The sequence below is a fragment of the Rhinoderma darwinii genome, chromosome 2 (assembly GCF_050947455.1).
Source record: "Rhinoderma darwinii isolate aRhiDar2 chromosome 2, aRhiDar2.hap1, whole genome shotgun sequence".
Lineage (NCBI taxonomy): Eukaryota > Metazoa > Chordata > Amphibia > Anura > Rhinodermatidae > Rhinoderma > Rhinoderma darwinii.
Genome location: NC_134688.1, coordinates 204709537 through 204730319, shown reverse-complemented (window position 1 = coordinate 204730319; position 20783 = coordinate 204709537). Strand labels below are relative to the sequence as shown.

At 43.7% G+C, this 20783-nt stretch overlaps 1 protein-coding gene across 2 annotated transcripts in view; it reads left to right on the top strand.

Annotated features, from left to right (window-relative positions):
- Positions 1-20783, top strand: part of CFAP47 (cilia and flagella associated protein 47) — a 546843-nt gene that overhangs the window by 39860 nt on the left and 486200 nt on the right. For both annotated transcript variants that reach the window (XM_075852746.1, XM_075852745.1), the window contains exons 10-12: positions 9784-9973; positions 12524-12746; positions 19096-19248. In XM_075852746.1, the coding sequence (XP_075708861.1) occupies positions 9784-9973; positions 12524-12746; positions 19096-19248 (566 nt within the window). The remainder of the gene's footprint in view (positions 1-9783; positions 9974-12523; positions 12747-19095; positions 19249-20783) is intronic.

The following is a 20783-nucleotide window of genomic DNA, read 5'->3' as shown; positions in this document are numbered from 1 at the left end:
AGGACCTGCACAGATTTACTCTGCTGTGTGTACTAATGTCGGTGTTTTTTTGCTCACTGTACCGTCAGATTTGACAGAAGTCTGTGTAATATGTGACTGTCAGTGAGCAGATAACACAGAGATCTTATACACACAGCACAGGACAGGACATGCTGCTGCCATTACACTGCACTGCAAGGAACTTTAAAGCTCGGAGCTCATTCTCCTGCTCCTGGCATCTGCTTGCCTTCAGGAGATAAGACGCAGCAGAAGATTACAGCACAGATTCTAAGATAGAAACTGCGTCTCAGGGTATTTTCACACGCAGTGTTTTCAGGCGTATTTCGGGGCGTTTACGCCTTGCAAAACGCCTAAAATAACGGAAGCTGAATGCCTACAAACATCTGCCCATTGAAATCAATGGGGAAAACAGCATTTAGTTCATACGGGGCGTCTTTTTACGCCACTGTTTTAAAAAACGGAGCGTAAAAAGACGCTCCATAAAAAGAAGTAGCAGGTCACTTCTTGAGGCGTTTTTTTAGAGCTGATTTTCCATTGAACACTATGAAAAATGCCTCAAAAAACGCCTCAAAAGAAGCTCCAAATTAAGGCTATGTTCACACGGAGATTTTTGCAGGCGGAATTTCTGCCTCAAAATTCCGTTTGGAAGTTTGAGGCAGATTTTCCTCTCCCTGCACGCCGATTTTTGCGGCGTTTTTCGCCCGCGGCAATTGAGCACCACGGGCATAAAACGCCACGAAATACGCCTTCTCTGCCTCCCATTGAAGTCAATGGGAGGTCAGAGGCGTAAACGCCCGAAGATAGGGCATGTGCCTTCTTTCTCCCGTGAGGCGGTTTTACCGCTCGCGGGAGAAAACCGCCCCCGCCTCCCATTGAAATCAGTGGGAGGCATTTTGGGCAGTTTTTGATGAGTTTTGCGGCGCGGTTTCCGCGTCAAAAAACTCTGTGTGAACATAGTAAAAGAAGCTTCATTTTCAGCTTAAAAAATGCCTGAAAATCAGGAGCTGTTTTCCCTTGAAAACAGCTCCGTATTTTCAGACGTTTTTGAGTGTGCATGTGAACATACCCTTAGGGTATGTGCACACGATAGCAGGCATATACGGCTGAAATGACAGACTGTTTTCAGGAGAAAACAGCTGCCTCGTTTCAGCCGTAATTGCTCCTCCTCGCATTTTGCGAGGCTTCTCTGACAGCCGTAAATTTTGAGCTGTGCTTCATTGAGTTCAATGAAGAACGGCTCAAATTACGTCTGAAAGAAGTGTCCTGCACTTCTTTTGACGAGGCTGTATTTTTACGCGTCGTCGTTTGACAGCTGTCAAACGACGACGCGTAAATGACAGGTTGTCTGCACAGTACGTCGGCAAACCCATCAAATGAATGGGCAGATGTTTGCCGACGTATTGTAGCCCTATTTTCAGACGTAAAACGAGGCATAATACGCCTCGATTACGCCTGAAAATAGGTCGTGTGAACCCAGCCTTAGGGTATGTTCACACGCAGTGTTTTCACATGTAATTCGGGCGTTTTACGCCTCGAATTACGCCTGAAAAACCCCCCTAATACGCCTACAAACATCTGCCTATTGATTTCAATGGGAATTCCGATGTTCTGTTCCCACGAGCCTTTATTTTGCGCGTCGCTGTCAAAATACAGCGCGTAAAATTATGGCTCTTCAAAAGAAGTGCAGGACACTTCTTGGGACGTTTTTGGAGCCGTTTTTCATTGACTCCATTGAAAAACAGCTCCAAAAATGGCCGTAAAAAACGCAGCGAAAAACGCGAGTTGTTAAAAAAACGTCTGAAAATCAGGAGCTGTTTTCGCCTGAAAACAGCTCCGTATTGTCAGACGTTTTTGGTCACTACCTGTGAACATACCCTTATAGTCCAAAAAATACGGTACTTTACTATGGTAGGCAGAAAGATACGTCTTAACCCCTTTGTGCACCACTACATCCTGGTGCAGGCGGGAATTGTATGGAGTGAACTCACGAACTGAGCGCGCTCCATACGCTTCGGGTGTCAGTTGTGTTTTACAGCTGACACCTGGGACTAACAGCTGGGAACAACGATCGCACTGTTCCTGGCCGTTTAACCCCTCAAATGCTGCAGTAAATCGTGAACAGACCATCTGAGGTGTTATAGTGATGGGGATGCCCCCCTCTAACAGCTCATTGGCGCCCCCCACAACACAATCGATGGTTGTCATTGCAGCCCAAGGGCCTAATGAATGCCCCCAGGACTGCCTATACACTGACAATATACTGCAATATATTAGTATTGTAGTGATTGAAGTCCACTAAGGGGACTGATAGATTGTGTAAAAAAATGTGACGTTTTTAGTAACCCCCCCTTTTTTCCAATTGCCGCATATAGAAAAAATGGGAAGTTGACAGGCCGCATTACTTTAAAATTTGATACAATACAAAATTATTGTTAATCAATTAGTTATTTAAACTAATAACACTATATTACTATAAGTAATAACACTATATTACTATAATAATAATAATACTACTACATTACTATAATAATACCGCTAGGTTTAAAATTTGAGATATTTCTCCACGTGCTTATTTCAACAATCAAGCTTTCCAGTTTAAGTGTCGCTAAATGCAGTCCGGCGGCTCAGTTAGCAGCGTTTGGCAGACACACATGTCAAGATTGGGCAGCCGCGTTTTAGATAGTGTCACAGTGCCCTCGGTGGATGCTACCTCAGTGCCCTCTGTGGATGCTGCCACAGTGCCCTCTGTAGATGCTGCCACAATGCCCTCTGTAGATGCTGCCACAGTGCCCTCTGTAGATGCTGCCGCTGTGCCCTCTGTGGATGCTGCCGCTGTGCCCTCTGTGGATGCTGCCGCTGTGCCCTCTGTAGATGCTGCCACAGTGCCCTCTGTAGATGCTTCCACAGTGCCCTCTGTAGATGCTGCCACAGTGCCCTCTGTAGATGCTGCCACAGTGCCCTCTGTAGATGCTGCCACAGTGCCCTCTGTAGATGCTGCCACAGTGCCCTCTGTAGATGCTGCCACAGTGCCCTCTGTAGATGCTGCCACAGTGCCCTCTGTAGATGCTGCCACAGTGCCCTCTGTAGATGCTGTCACAGTGCCCTCTGTAGATGCTGCCACAGTGCCCTCTGTAGATGCTGCCACAGTGCCCTCTGTAGATGCTGCCACAGTGCCCTCTGTAGATGCTGCCACAGTGCCCTCTGTAGATAATGCAACACACCCCTAGATAATGCACCAGTGCCCTCTGTAGATGCTGCCACAGTGCCCTCTGTAGATGCTGCCACAGTGCCCTCTGTAGATGCTGCCACAGTGCCTTCTGTAGATGCTGCCACAGTGCCCTCTGTAGATGCTGCCACAGTGCCCTCTGTAGATGCTGCCACAGTACCCTCTGTAGATGCTGCCACAGTGCCCTCTGTAGATGCTGCCACAGTGCCCTCTGTAGATGCTGCCACAGTGCCCTCTGTAGATGCTGCCACAGTGCCCTCTGTAGATAATGCAACACACGCCTAGAAAATGCCACAGTGCCCTCTGTAGATGCTGCCACAGTGCCCTCTGTAGATGATGCCACAGTGCCCTCTGTAGATGCTGCCACAGTGCCCTCTGTAGATCCTGCCACAGTGCCCTCTGTAGATGCTGCCACAGTGCCCTCTGTAGATGCTGCCACAGTGCCCTCTGTAGATGCTGCCACAGTGCCCTCTGTAGATGCTGCCACAGTGCCCTCTGTAGATGCTGCCACAGTGCCCTCTGTAGATGCTGCCACAGTGCCCTCTGTAGATGCTGCCACAGTGCCCTCTGTAGATGCTGCCACAGTGCCCTCTGTAGATGCTGCCACAGTGCCCTCCGTAGATGCTGCCACAGTGCCCTCCGCAGATGCTGCCACAGTGCCCTCCGCAGATGCTGCCACAGTGCCCTCCGCAGATGCTGCCACAGTGCCCTCCGCAGATGCTGCTACAGTGCCCTCCGCAGATGCTGCCACAGTGCCCTTCGCAAATGCTACCACAGTGATGTCAGGGGCTTGCCCAGAGCTGGAGTGCCGGAGCAGAGCCGCTTCTGGCACTCTGCCTGGGATTCCAGCTCTACTCCTGACATCACTGTCCATATATGGACAGAGATGTCAGGGGCAACCCCAGAGCTGGAGTCCCGGGCAGAGCGCTAGTAAGCTCTTCCTTGGACTCCAGCTGTGCTCCTGACATTACTGGGACTCCTGCTCTGGGCAAGCCCCTGACATCATTGTCGATGTATGGACAGCGATGTCAGAGGCTTCCCCAGAGTCCCGGAGCAGAGCCGATAATAGCGATCTGCCCGGGACTCTTCTCTGGGGAAGACCCTGACACACTGTCCATATATGGGCAGCGATGTCAGGGAATTCCACAGAGTCCTGGAGCAGAGCTGATACTAGCGCTCTGCCCGGGACTCCGCTCTGGGGAAGACCCTGACACACTGTCCATATATGGGCAGCGATGTCAGGGAATTCCGCAGAGTCTCGGAGCAGAGCCGATACTAGCGCTCTGCCCGGGACTCCGCTCTGGGGAAGACCCTGACACACTGTCCATACATGGGCAGCGATGTCAGGGAATTCCGCAGCGTACCGAAGCAGAGCCGATACTAGCGCTCTGCCCGGGACTCCGCTCTAGGAAAGAACCTGACACACTGTCCATATATGGGCAACGATGTCAGGGAATTCCACAGAGTCCCGGAGCAGAGCTGATACTAGCGCTCTGCACGGGACTCCGCTCTGGGGGAAGACCCTGAAACACTGTCCATATGTTGACAGCGATGTCAGGGAATTCCACAGAGTCCGGGAGCAGAGCCTGTACTAGCGCTCTGCCTGGGACTCCGGCTCTGGGGAAGCCCCAGACATCGTTGTTCATATGTGGACAGCGATGTCAGGGAATTCCAGAGTCTCGGAGCAGAGCCGATACAAGCGGCTCTGTGTCCCGGGCGCCGCAGATGACAGCCCCATCGGCCGCATGCGGCCCGCGGTCCGCGTGCTTGAGACCCCTGCTCTAAAATAATGTAAAAAATTAAAAGTCAAAAAAATTGGTATTGCTGCGTCCATAAATGTCCTGAACTATTACAATATAGCATTATTTAATTGGTACGGTGAACGGCGTAAAAAAACTGTGATCAAAAAATCTTATGTACCAAAAAATGGTACCAATAAAAACTGTGGCTCGTCCCGCAAAAACTAAGCCCTCACAACGCTCAATCCACGGAAAAATAAAAAAGTTATGGCTCCCAGAATATGGTGAAACAAAACAATTTTTGTTAACAAATAGTTTTTTCTTCGTAAAAGTAGTAAAATATAAAAAAAAAACTATAGAAATTTGGTATCACCGTAATCGTATTGAGCCGCAAAATAAAGTTAAGTTGTCTTTTTGACCGCACGGTAAAAGCCATAAAAACGAAACCCAATAAACAATGGAGGAATTGCAGTTTTTTCCAATTTCAGCCCGCAAAGAATCTTTTTTCAGTTTTCCAGTACTATTATATGGTACTTTGAATGGTGCCAATAGAAAGTACAACTACTCCCGCAAAAAATAACCCCTTACACCATTCTATTGACGACAAAATAAAAAAGTTATGGCTCTTGTTTTGCAGGGAGTGGAAAACTAAAATGAAAAATTAAAAAAAAGGCTTTGTCACAAAGGGGTTAATATGGTCACTGGGTCATCAATGAGATGTGGCTTTCTGAAGTTTTAGGCCTCACTCACACGGCCGCCGTAGCTGTGTGCACGGTCTGTGATTGTGGCACTGACGGGAAGCAGAGTGTCATCCCCGGGCCATTCGCAATCATGGACCGTGCACACACAAAATGTGCATTGATTACAATAAACCCAGGCCGCAAATGCGGACCGTATAATGACATGTCCTTTTTTTTTTGTGGTCCGGGCAATGCACTGACCATGGAAACCATGGTCGTGTGCATTGGCACATAGGTTATCATGTGTTTTATATTATCCGCAACTGCTGTTACGCAATTGCGGATAGTACACGGCCACAAATGCACAGTTGTGTGCATGAGGCCTTAGCGATAGCAGAAATCCTAAGTAAAGCATTTGCAAAGTTATGTAACGTTAAAGGCTGTGTAAACATATTTTTTTTTTAATAAAACACTGTATTAGAGGATTTAAAACAACTTTATTATTGTTTTTTTATTTAAACAAAAAACATTTTTTGAGATACATCTTCTATGTACCCTGGATACAGAGAAGCTATATCTTGCGCTCAAACTCGAATCTGTCAGGTCAGCGGGACTGACGGCTTCAATGCCAGGGGTCTTTCGTGTCTCTTACACACAGAATCCACCTCGCATCGATCACATCTTTCATAAACCTGACAGATTCGGGTTTGAGTGCAAGATACAGCTTCTATGTATCCAGGATATATAAAAGCTGTATCTAAAAACAATTATAAAGTTGTTTTAAATGCTCTAATATGTTGTTTAATTTAAAAAAATATGCTCAAACGTGTACATACTCTTTAAAGGGGATGTCCAGTTTAGAAAGCCCATTTTCATATACTGTATTAGGAATTTCTGTGTTATTAGAGGAGGCCCTCTGTTCAAGAACCCCATCTCTTGGCTGGAGTGGAAATTAGTTACAAAGTGCGTCTCTAGCCCTGGAGGACCTGTCCTGTCCTGCATTACACAAACAACCCATTCATGTGAATAGGCACTGTGTAATGCTTAATTTCCCCTGTGGTGGTGCTGCAGGGAAATTGAACACTTAATGCCAGGTTTCCCCACAGATAACATCTGATCGGTGGTGGTCTCAGCAGGGGGACACTTTGTGAATAGCTTATTGTCAAGGGACCCATTTAACATGTAGGGATTGTCCTAAGCGGAGAACCGTTTTAAATTGTCAAGTGATTTTCAAAAAGGGAGTATATCGATGATACTGTATTGTATGTAGAACCATTATTCAATACTATATATTTTACTAGCTCACCCACTAATACTATTATATGTTGCAGAGTTTGAGTCTGATTGGTACCCCAGCTATATAAATTGGAAATAAATGTAAAATATCTTGAGTTTTTCTATCTTTCTAGAATCTATGCACAATGTCATAGCCAGTGGCATACCTTCCATAGAGGCAGAACATACGACAACTATGGGGCTGGTACTAAACCACTTCTCCTGCTTCACAGTCATAGCTGTTCCTGCAACAACCACTACGGGGAGCTCACTGCATAGAGATTTTACAGCTCCATTCAGTTCAATATTAGTTGTATAAATCTTTCTGCATTGAGCTCCTCTAGTGGTGGCTGTATGCAGCCAGAGTTTTATCATGTACTGTCTGAAGGGAAGCAAGGGACTTAAATCTCTATGGGGTAAGCTCGTCGAAGCCCCCCCTCCCCCAGCCTTAGGTACCCCAGCTGCTATTGATCATGGCTAAATGTCCGGGATCACCATTCCTGTGCCATTAAGCACGGTGTTTGTGGAAAGTAGAAAACCGGAGCAGACAGGAGACAAAATGACTTTATGCTTTCCTATCACCATTGCCACTTAATTCTAGCAATCAGTGGGGGTTCCAGCAATTTGACCCCAAATATCAGACATAGCTGGCATAGCCTAGTGACCCATTTTTAAAGCAACCCTTTTAAAGGAAACCTGTCAGAAGTTTTGTTCCTTCAAAACTGCCGATAACGCTATATACAGAATGGGGAGTGCAGCGTAACGATACCTGTTGTCGCGAGGTCCATGGATAGTGAGAGTGTCACAAGTCCTGCAGAGGATGGTGTGAACCCTTTAACCCCTATAGAGGGATCTGGACTTCGCTGCTGTGGAACATGCAGATCTCTACCCCGGACTAGTATCCCTTGGTGACCGCCAACATAAACAGGTGTGATACAGAAAAAGCAGACAGAATGCAATGTCAGGGCAGGCAGCAGAAGGGCGCAGAAGGGTAGAGCAAAAGTTTAGGGCAGGCGACAGAGGTTCGTCACTGTTCACAAGCAATAGGTCAGGGCATGTAGCAGACAAGTATAGTCAAAATTACACACTGAGGTCAATAAAAGAAATCCAACAAAGTATAAAGCAGGGAATCACCAGTAAACTAGGGTAAGCCTAATTGCTCAGGCAATGGTGGATAGGAGGAGGTTACTTTAATACCCTGTGAAATAAAGGTTGGCACGTGCTGGCTTTTTAAGACTGGGGGAGTCAGCACGCGTGTACTAGGAAATGCACGATACACTGGAGGAGAGCGGCGGAGTAGGAGGCCGCAAACAGCAGAGAGGAAAGCAGCATTAGGCAGGAGCTCGAGGATGCCATGGAGAGGTATGTATGTGGTGGCTGGGAGCAGTGGGAGCTGCAGCAGACATCACACCTGTGTTGTCAGTCATGCACGTTGCATGACCAAGAAATCTACATTTTGATGTCCCCAGTGACGCAATTGCAAGTGCCACTCTCTTCCCTGAGTAACAGCTCTACGGGTCTCCTGATTGGACGCTAGAGCCATCATTCAGAGCAGAGGGAGGGGCTGGCAGCGTTTAGTAAAGAGAGAGCCTGGAGCACTAAGGCTATGTTCACATGTAACGTAAACACTCGGATTTTACGCAACGTATTTCCAATGCGGAAAATCTGCAGCGTAATACAGTAGCAGCAGAGTGGATAATATTTGAACAAATCTCATCCTTGCGTTGCGTAAAAAATCAGCCGAAAAAAACTTTTAATTCACCTGCGGTGCGTTTATTTAATCCGCAGCATGACATGCTTCAGAATCACTGGCTTTCTGTTCGGGGTTTTCCTCAGTGAATTTAAAAAGCTTATACTTACCCAGATCTCTATGCTTCTCTGTCCAGGCCGGCCTTGTGGGGTGACCTGTTATTCCATGTGACTGCTGCAGCCAATCACAGGCTGCATCGGTAACATGGGATGAAACGTAGTAGTAGTAATAGGAGGAGTAGGAGTAGTAATTCAGCTCACATTTATCAATAATGTTTATTTCTTAGATCCCCCTCCCTTGTACAGCACAGTAAAGCTGCTATGCTATAAAGTTATTTACAGATTATCTTAAGCTGGACTACCCTGAAAAGTTTTATTTTCAATGATTTACAAATATTAGTATCTCATTATAATTGTCTGCCCACAGCAATATATAACAATTCATCCTGTTGACCATGGGGACCTACAGTTACTTGCTCTCTACTGCATATTCTAATATATCTTCTATGCACTATGTAATGGAAAAAATATATATTTTATTTATATGCCATTTCTCCCTCAGCAACTAAAGGAAGCTACCCTGAAAATTCTAGTGAGGCTTCAATGCTTTTTTTTAAAATCTAGGCACATACTGAATTCAAACAATTATCTTTAAAATGAAAAAATATTGAGATGTAAGCACTTATTCGTCAAGGGGACAAACATAATTTATTATTTCTAAAGCAAAACTGAAACAAAATGTAATAGTTCAAACATATTTAAGAGAATACAAAATTTATATTTCGATTGAAATTTTCAAATTAGATATATTTTAGACGTTTAGCTTTATGAATTTATCATAGATTATCATGCAGCAAAAAGGAAGAAATTGGTTTTAGAGCTGGGTTTTAAAAGTGCATTACAGAAGAAATAATAGTCCCAAAAAATACAAATAATTCTAGTTTTATTTTCTTTACCTTTTGGATTGCTGACATTTTGCCTGCCTGTAGCTAAAAGCCCTAAAATTGAAGACATTTTTCCTAAGAGCATTTTTTTAGTAGGAATAATATAGCAATCAATTCTTTTGCTGTCTCTTTTGTATGTTATATTATTTCACTGTCCATTTTTTCTCTAGGAAGTGATGTTTTCATTTGTACCGCATCAAGTAGGAACCTTTAATGTGAAACAATTGGTAGATATTTTGGGTCCCACATCAGATGATAATTTGCCACCTTTAAAAATGAAAGCCTTTCATCAGAAAAAGCTCAGTTTGACAGCAGTCTGCAAACCTTTAACCAAGAAAATTGTCATGGAAATCAACTCAGGTAAGTTGTTCTCAGTTCTTTTTGGTTCTTGTGTTATTATTGATGACTTTTATGCGTATAGTGCCTTGAAAGTTACAGTGCACTTTTTTGTATAAGCAGTTTTTTTTCCCATATTTAAAGAATCCTATGTTCTGAAACATCATAGAGTACGTCTTGTGGCTGAGGCTAGATTTACACACACAAAGAATAAAGGCAAGCTGATGAAATCCATTATTGGTGCCCTTGAGGCTGAGCTGTGTGCTGTATACAGAAAAAAAGAAATTCACAGGTTCTCAGTCTAGGAATCTCTACTTCTAACGAAATAATTTAAAGCAGAGATGCCGGTTAGTGTGTCTCGGTTGAAAAAAAAAAAAAAGAATATGCCATCCTGCCATGCTGACTTCACTAATAATGGTAACTATAAGGGTATGTTCACACACAAACTCAAAAACGTCTGAAAATACGGAGCTGATTTCAGAGAAAACAGCCTCTGATTTTCAGGCGTTTTTGATGCTGAAAATGAAGTTTCTTAGGCTGGGTTCACACGTGGCGGAATTTCACTTAAATTCCGCTGCGGACACTCCGCAGCGTTAATCCGCAGCGGAGCCGTTTCTGCATTGACTTCCACTTCTATTTAGAAGTGTTCGTTTAGACGATGCGTAACATTCCGCTGCGGAGCATAGGCTGCGGAGCGGAATTTGGTGTCCGCAGCATGCTCTGTCTGTTGCGGAGCAGTGGCGGACTCATGGCGGAATTTCTCCATTGACTTCAATGGAGATTCTAAGTTCCGCAATGAAGTCCGCAGCTGTCATGCACATGTTATGTGTGCTGCGGATGCGTCTTGCTTTTTTAACATGACATTTCTTCATTCTGGCTGGACCTATGTATTTCTATGTCTACAGCCAGACTGAGGAAGTCAATGGGGCTCCCGTAATGACGGGAGCGTTGCTAGGAGACGTCTGTAAATAGTCACTGTCCAGGGTGCTGAAAGAGTTAAGCGATCGGCAGTAACTGTTTCTGCACCCTGGATAGTGACTACCGATCACAATATACAGCAACCTGTAAAAAAATATAAGTTCATACTTACCGAGAACTCCCTGCTTCTGTCTCCAGTCCGGCCTCCCAGGATGACGTTTCAGTCTAAGTGACGGCTGCAGCCAATCACAGGCCAAGCACAGGCTGCAGCGGTCACATGGACTGGCGCGTCATCCAGGGAGGTCGGGCTGGATGCCGAAAGAGGGACGCGTCACCAAGACAACGGCCGGTAAGTATTAAATTCGTTTACTTTCACTAGGGAAAGTGCTGTCCCTTCTCTCTATCCTGCACTGATAGGGAGAAGGGAAGCACTTTTCCCGCAGTCCGCAGCAGCTAGTCCGCATCAATTTACTGCACATTTTGTGCAGATCCGCAGCAGAATCTGCAACGCAGATTCTGTGCGGCATTGATGCGGACAGTTGCGGAGGAAATCCGCCACGTGTGGTCATGCCCTTAATTTGGAGCTTCTTTTCAGGCTTCTTTTGAGTCGTTTTTTTTAGTCGTTTTTCATAGTGTTCAATGGAAAATCAGCTCCAAAAAACGCCTCAAGAAGTGACATGCTACTTCTTTTTACGGAGCATCTTTTTACACTCTATTTTTTAAAACAGACGCGTAAAAAGATGCCCTGTATGAACTAAATGCTGTTTTTCCCATTGATTTCAATGGGCAGATGTTTGTAGGCATTCAGCTTCCGTGTTTTTTCAGGCGGTTTTCGAGGTGTAAACGTCCCAAAATACGTCTGAAAACACTGCGTGTGAACATACCCTTAGTGTGGTAGAAAAACTATGCAGAGTTGTCTATGGGTATAACCTGTAAATTAATGAATGTTGTATTCTGGCATACTGTAATAAAAGAAGGATAACTGTTCATTTATGGGATCAGTGGTCAATATTAGGACTATTGGAACAGAATGACTGCCACTTGATATCTCCCTTTAAAGGGGTTGTCTCAGTAAAAATAGTGATTGCATATCGCTAGGATATGCCATCCATGGCTGATCAGTGGGGGGCACAACCACTGTGACTGCCACTTTGTTTTAGCCATTGGTGGGGGTTTCAGCGGTCAGACTCCTGGACCCCGGACCAGTTGGACATTGATGACATATCCTAGCACTATGCCATCAATGTCTTTATTGAGACAACCCTTTTAGGGAAACCTGTCTGATCCTTTCTTTCCCCTGAATACACTTTTCCAGAGGTGTTTGGCAGTCCCTAATCTGCCTCCCTCCATAGAAATAACATGTTTGGCTGACCTGAATGGACATTGTAATAGGGGAGTCATGGAAGATAGAAATATTGTTCGGCTGATAACTATCTTACGTCTATGGGCAAGCTAAGTTTATCTTACCAAATTAAGTTAACAGAAACCAAGATGGCTGAAAGATCTACTTTATTTGTTAAAGTGGATAAACTATCTGTCATAGCACAGAAATCCTTATAGCTTTTCCTTTTCACATATTTACTATTTGTCATAGGTGACCCTGGATCTAATGCATCTCAGATATTATAATTGAATAATCTAATGTTCATCCTGCAGGTATTACACCTAAGATAAGTAACCCCACTGGACATTTTGTCCAAGTGGCACCCGAGGAAACAGCAATATTTATCGGATCCACTCGTACCTCTACTTTGAAGGCAGATAAAACACATATTCATGATCACCAGAATACAATCGGTGTAGACAAAAACGTGATGGTGGCATTTCCAAATGATCGATCTGCAAGTATAAGGCCTAGTGATCGCAGCACACAGTACAGGTATGTAAAGACCGATGCTTACCTGTGTGGTAATGTACATTAACTGAATATCGTATATAGATTTGACATGAGTGTTTCCATCCCCCAAAAGTTTTATATTTATTCTACCTGAGAATATGCCTGTAAAAAGGTGTTTATTTCTCATGGGCATGGTGAGTTACTCCATAGTGAATTTGGTAGTCTGCTCAGAAGGTGTCAAGAAAACCTATTGAGGAACAACACGACCTTTTAGCATGAAAATTAAAAACAAACTTTATTACAGGACATGATTAAAAGTACAAAAAAGTAAAAAAGAATAAAATGGAGAGTACAACCTTCCCAAAAAGAGGGAGAAAGAAAAAAGCACGGTAGGTGGAATGGGTATAGAAATTGTGTCAAGGACCTTCATATAGGGTATACAGTAATATAATTAGTAAATACGTCCCAACAGAGGTAAGTCACAGTAAATACAGACTCCCTGACGAAGCCTCGGCGAAACGCGTGTTGGGCACGTGGCGGTAATCTTGGGTCTGGTCCTTGTCTGGCACTGTTATCTGTTTCACTGTATTATGTATGTATTTCCCATTAGGGTGTAACTATATGTATTTATCTATTACACTTTGCATTCGTACTTGTGTGCCATGTTACTTGGTTACTATCTTTATTGTCTGTATTTACTGTGACTTAGCTCTGTTGGGACGCATTTACAAATTATATTACTGTATGCCCTATATGAAAAACCTTGACACAGTTTCTATTTCCATTCCACCTACCGTGCTTTTTTCTTTCTCCCTCTTTTTGTCAAGGTTGTACGCTCCATTTTATTATTCACATTTTTTTTTACTTTTAATCATGTTCTGTAATAAAGTTTGTTCTTCATTTTCATGCTAAAAGGTCGTGTTGTTCCTCAATAGTTTTTCTTGAATTTGTTTCACAAGAACCACTTATATATACGGGTCATCTACTAGGAGATTCAGCAGGTGTCAAGCAGCTTTTCCTTCCATGCACTAATCAATCCAATAGGTACTAATATGAATGATCATAAATTAGGATGTGACATGGTTTAAAACACAACTGATAACCCTGAGCAAAGGTGCCACATATATATTAAGGGTAAGGCCACATGGTGCGTCATTGACGCGGTTTTGTTGCAGTTTTGTTGTGTTTGAAAACCGCATGCGGTCAACTGCATGTGTTTTTTGTCTCTGTAATGATGCCGTTCTGTTGCGTTTTTAAAGGAAATAATTGATGGACATAGTTTTCACCCGTGTTCAAGTTTGTTAGGTGCTTCCTGTATATAGTTCATTACAAAGCATTGTAGAACTGTTAGCAAAAACACAAGCAGTTCAGCAACAACATTGGCAGCGCGTTCATTAACTGAATGCGGTCAGACATTATGAAGATGCAGTTAACTGCACAAAAAACACATTGTAATATAACAGCAGCAGTCTGTCCATAACAAACATTTCACCATTGACTTCTATTGAAAAATTACTTGCTGCAGTTTAAAAGTGCAACATAAACGCACCGTGACCGCACAGTGGCCTTACCCTTAGCAAAAAAACAAGCAGTTCAGCAACAACTTTGGCAGCGCGGTCATTAACTGCATGCAGTTGGACATTATGAAGATGCAGTCCACCGCACAAAAAACACATTGTAATATAATAGCAGCCAGGGGCGTAACTAGGAAAGACTGGGCCCCATAGCAAACTCTTGACTGGGCCCCCCCAGGTGCCACAAGCAGCCCCCCTTATAGATAGTACCCCCTGTAGAATGTGCTACACAGGCCCCCCTGTAGACAGTGCTATACAGCCCCGCCTATAGACAGTGTCACACCCCACTTGTAGATAGTGCCCCCCACCTCCCTCTTGTAGATATCGCCATAAAGCCCCCCTGTATATAGCACTATACAGCTTCCACTGTATATAGTGCTGCACAGCCCCCCTTAGTAGATAGTGCCGCACAGCCCCCCTTAGTAGATAGTGCCACACACAGACCCCTGTAGATTGTGCCACACACAGCCCCATGTAGATAGAGCCACAGCCCTCCCCCTTGTAAATAGTGCCATACAGCCCCCCTAGTATATAGTGCCACACAGCCCCCCCTTAGTAGTGCCACACAGCCCCTTGTATATAGTGCCACACAGCTCCCCCATGTGTATAGTACCACACAGCTCCCCCATGTGTATAATACCACACAGCTCCCCCATGTGTAGAGTGCCACACAGCTCCCCTTGTGTATTGTGCCACACAGCTCCCCCTTCTGTATAGTGCCACACAACTCCCCCTTGTGTATAGTGCCACACAGCTCCCCCTTGTGTATTGTGCCACACAGCCTCCCTTGTGTATAGTGCCACAAGGCAATGGCGCATCTGAGAAAGTTGTATCAGCCAGGGGGATGTCAATCAAACATGGAAAGTTGGGTTTGGAGGCAGGACTATGTGACTCTTCAGGATAACGGCTCCGCCCCATGACCCTTTAATGAGTAATTAGCATATAGTGTGCGCCATTTTAAAAGTGGATTTTAAAGATTTTGCTGAATCTGAAAAAAACATACATTTGCAAATATTGTCAGGTCATGTATTACTGCATGGTGGCGGTTCAAGGGGTTAAAACTACCAGACACGTTCCCATGAAATATACAATGAATTGAGAACAATTCCATCTGCCCTGCAATTTTGTTATTAGAAATATATTCTATATAATTACAACTCCAAAACCAAGCTCTGACATATACTGCTCCAGAACCGAGCTCAGTACATAAATACAGCACCAGAACACAGCTCATTACATATATACATCACCAGAACAAAGATCAGTACATAAATACAGCACCAGAACCGAGCTCAGTACATATATACAGTACCACAACCAAGCTCAGTACATAAATACAGCACTAGAACCAAGCTCATACATATATACATCCCCAGGACCAAGCTCAGTACATATATACAATACCAGAACCAACCTCAGTACATAAATACAGCACTAGAACCAAACTCAGTACATATATACAATACCAGAAGAAAGATCAGTACATAAATACAGCCCCAGAACCAAGCTCATTACATAAATACAGCCTCAGAGCCAAGCTCAGTACATAAGTACAGCACCAGAACAAAGCTTAGTACATATATACATCCCCAACACCAAGCTCAGTACATAAATACAGTACCAGAACAAAGAACAGTTAATATATACATCCCCAGAACCAAGCTCATACATATATACAGCGCCAGAACGAAGCTCAGTACTTAAATACAACATCAGAACCAATCTCAGTACATATATACAGCTCCAGAACCATGCTCAGTACATATATACAACACCAGAACAAATACCGCTCAATTTAGTGCAACCCCTGCCGTATAGGTTTGTACGGAGTAAAACTACAGCTCCCAGCATGGCCCGAACAATAGTAAGGATATGCTGGGAGATGTTGTTTCACAAAAAAAAAATCATACCACCCATCATCTCGCTGCAGATCATACAGTGCTGATTAGAGGCAGAATAAACATTTACATTAAGTGTCTCACCGGTGACGTCTCAGATTCTAGTTCTTTTCTTCTCCCTCCGGTCCAGACTTCTATAATGGATTTCTTCCAGCCACGACCCATTTCTGCAGTTTTCTGCTCAGATGTCTTCACTTCTCACTTTTAAAACATTTCTACACCTATAAACGAAGTTAAAATTATCAACACCTCTAAATATAATAAAGCACCATACACTGCACCACTAACTATAATAGCGCCACACACTGTGTCCCTGATTATAATAGTACCATACACTGCACCTCTAATTATAATAGCGCCATACACTGTGTCCCTGATTATAATAGTACCATACACTGTGTTCCACACACACCGTGCCCCCTGTAGATAGTGCCCCCATAGCCCCCTGTAGATAGTGACCCGCATAGAGCCTCTGTAGATAGTGCCCTACATAGAAGCCCCTGTAGATAGTGCCCCACATACAGCCCTCTGTAGATTGTGCCCCACAGGTAACCCACCCCTGTATATAGTGTCCCACATATAGCCCACCCCTATAGATAGTGCCCTACAAATAGCTCCCCTATAAATAGTGCTCTACATATAGCCCACCCATGTATATAGTGTCCCACATATCGCTGCCCCTGTATATAGTGCCCCACATCCTCACATATAGACCCCCTGTATATAGTGGCCCACATCCCCACATATATACCCCCCGTATATAGTTCCCCACATATAGACCCCCTGCATACAGTGGCCCACATCCACACATATAGACCCCCCCCCCCTGTAGATAATGGCGCTCAGTTTTATTAGAAAGAAACAAAAAACTTTACATACTCATATGATCCCGTTCCCACGCCATCCAGTGGCAATGCAGATCTTCTCCTCTTCTGAGCTGTTCTGCTGTAGCTGAATGACGCATAGTTCAAAGGCGCTGATTGGCAGGGCAGAATGACTTGCCGCGTCAATTAGCGCCTTTCAAGCACGGATGCGGTGCTAGCGTCGTTGAAAGGCGCTGATTGGCGGTGCAAGTCATTTTTCCCCGCCAATCAGCGTCATTGTAAGGCGATGAATGATCGGGCACGGAACATGCCTGGCCATTCAGCGCTAATGCATGTATTTGTACCTGCGTGCTATAGATGCAGGTACAATTACTGCAAGAAGGGGTGGCTGTCGCTAGTACTGGGCCCCTTCGGGTGCTAGTGATGCCCCAGGCATGAGGGGGCCCGTGTCACCCGGCCCATAAATGTTAGAGGCTCAGCGGCGTGGTCCCCGTAGTAGTGTCGCTACAGGTGTAGCAGCCATAACGGCTGCTAGCGGCTCCACCGGACATATGGAGGGGCGTGTCGGCAAGCGGCATGGGCCCTCTTAAGCCGCGGGCCCCGCAGCAGCCGCTACGGTTGCTGCCGCGGTAGTTACGCCACTGATAGCAGCAGTCTATCCATTTCACCATTTCATCAATTTCACCATTGACTTCTATTGAAAAATGACTTGCCGCGGTTTAAAAACTCAATATAAACGCACCGTGACCGCACAGTGTGGCCTTACCCTAAATGTGTAATATAAAGACTAGAAACATTAAATAAAAAAATATATATTTTATTGTAATAAACATATTGCTACATATTTACTAATACTAGTCTCACAACAGTGTGAAGTAGTACTGTAGTTTGTGGTGTAAACGCTGTTGAAAAATGTCATTTATTTTAACACAATTATGACAGAAAACTGGGGTTTTTGATTTAACCCTTTAATGACCAGGCCATTTTTTATTTTTCCCACTTGCGTTTATTCCTTTTCGCCTTCCCAGAGCCATAACTGTTTTATTTTTACATTCACATAGCTGTATGTGGGCTTTTTTTTTATGTGGTTGTAGTTTTTGTGGTTGTAGATTTTAATGACACCATTTAATGTACTATGTAATGAACTGGGAAACTTTGACAGAATATTTTGTAAGTGGAATGTAAAAAAACAAAAAAAACAGCAATTTCCCCATTGATTTTTGGGTTTTGTTTTTACGGCGTTTACCCTGCGGTAAAAATGACAACTTTATTCTGTTTGTCAATACGATTACGACAATACCAAATTTATATAGATAATTTTAATAATTTACTGCTTTTACAAAAGAAAAACTTTTTGTTAAAAAAAAATATTGTGTGTTGCCATATTCTGAGAGTCCTAACTTTATTCTTTTTCCATCGATTGAGCTGTGTGCAGCTTCATTTTCTGTGGGGCGGGCTGTCGTTTTTATTGATAGAATTTTGGTGTACATACAAATTTTTTATCACTTTTTATTTCCTTTTTGTGGGAGATAAGGTGACCAAAAAACAGCAATTCTGGCGTTTTTTTTTTTTTAATGTGTTAATTTTTTACTGCGTTCATTTTATTGCTGCCTTTACCGGCTCCTATAAAGCCCTGCCTCCTAAAGCTGGCAGCCCTGGGGGCCTTCATTTGGACCCCAGGATGCTATGACAACCACCGGCACCCCACGATAGCATTGGGGAGGCGATGGGTCGTCGGAGGGGGGCGCCCCCTTCTTTTAAAACCTTAGATGCCACAGTCTCTATTGCTGCAGTTGCTATTAATATCATGTTCAGGATGTTTGCAGAGGCGTAACGTAAAGCACCTGTGCCCCAATACAAAATCTGTAACTGGGACATCACATACCTCACATAATTTTGTTATCTCTTTGTATGTGACAGCGGGGCCTTTGTGCCCACTCATGCTCCAGGGTCCAGCTGCGACTGCTACCTCTGCACCCCTTATAACTATGCGCCTGGATGTTTGCAAGCATATAGAAGTACATATGATAACTATATGTTTATTATTATAATTTTTATATGGCAATAGTAATGAACAATTCTTTATTCGCATTAGGACTATTTTCACCAAAACCGAGAGGTATAATTATGTAGATCCAGATTATGCATATACAGAAGATGAAGAAAAGTTAAAACAAGCTCACAAGGACTATTATACTAATTATATAAAGTACAGAAGAGAAAAGCGTGTAAAAGAAGAGAATGATGGGTACGTTTTTCTTGAATGAAATGTTACAATTAACCTTGTCCTGGATTTATAGCAGCATATGTGATGTTAATACCTCCTATCGTTTCATCTATCTGGAAGAGACACTTAGCAGATGTGAGTGTTAACAGGAGCACTTTTTCTTGCAAACACAGAGAAGATCGTAAAACTAGTAAATAAAACAAAATGCCAGTGCTATGAGTGCCATGGGCCCAGGGGCAATAAAGGTCATTGATTGCTTACCACCAGCTGAATCATGAATACACTTTAAATCTAATGTAATATTTTTTTTTCATTATTGTTGTAATAATTATTATTTCCATGCTTTTTTTTTTACTTTATTACTGCTCTGTGTAACCAGAATCTACTGTGTAACCAAAGCAGAAAGTTTCTGCGGCAGGAATTTTTTTCCCTTAAGTGTTGGTTGAGGGAGGAATTCCTGTTGACAAGTTTACAGCTGCCCAATGGGGAGGATAGGTGAGTTCCCTGGGGTTTACTGAGGGGAGAGAAGTAGGCATTATTCTGTTGTGTCTAGTGAAAAAGGTAGGTAATCTAGTGTCTACTGGAAGTTAGGTGACCTGGTGTTTAGTGGGGACGTGTTGTACGTAGGTAATCTGGTGACTAGAAGTACAAAAAAATAAGTACGTTGACAAGTGTTCAGAGGAGGGATATACTTGAGGGTGGTTTGGGATATTATGCCTACTAGCGTATGGAATGGGTAGGTGACTCACCTGGAGTGTTATGGGGTGAGTGGTAGGTAGGTTAACTGATATCTAGTGAGGTGTTTAGGTAAGTTAACTGATGTCTCGTGGATATCTAAAGGAGAGGGTAGTTTACATGGTGTACCTTGGGGAAATGTACAGTATAGGAGCTGTGTTGTACTTAATCTTAGTGTTTAGCGGCTTGTCCTGTCTCAGGCTCCAATTGCTGGTGCCATTGTAGCAGTGTGATGACATAATTTTACATGCACTGAGAAAGCGGCCAGAGTCAACGCAGCCATCTAGCAGGAAATTTTAGAGCACTTCATGCTTCCCTCGGCTGACAAGCTTTATGGAGATGCTGATTTCATTTTCCAGCAGGACTTGGCACCTGCCCACACTGCCAAAAGTACCAATACCTGGTTTAATAACCACAGTATCACTGTTCTTGATTGGCCAGCAAACTCGCCTGACCTAAACCCCATAGAGAATGTATGGGGTATTGTGAAGAGGAAGATGGGAGACACCAGACCCAACAATGCAGACAAGCTGAAGGCTGCTATAAAAGCAACCTGGGCTTCCATAACACCTCAGCAGTGCCACAGGCTGATCGCCTCCTTGCCACGCTGCATTGATGCAGTAATTCATGCAAAAGGAGCCCCGACCAGGTTTTGAGTGCATATACTGTACATACTTTTCAGTAGGCCAACATTTCGGTATTAAAAATCATTTTTGAAATTGGGCTTATATCATATTCACATTTTCTGAGACACTAAATTTGGGGTTTTCATTAATTGTTCCCATAATCATCAACATTAAAAAAAAAAAAATGCTGGAAAT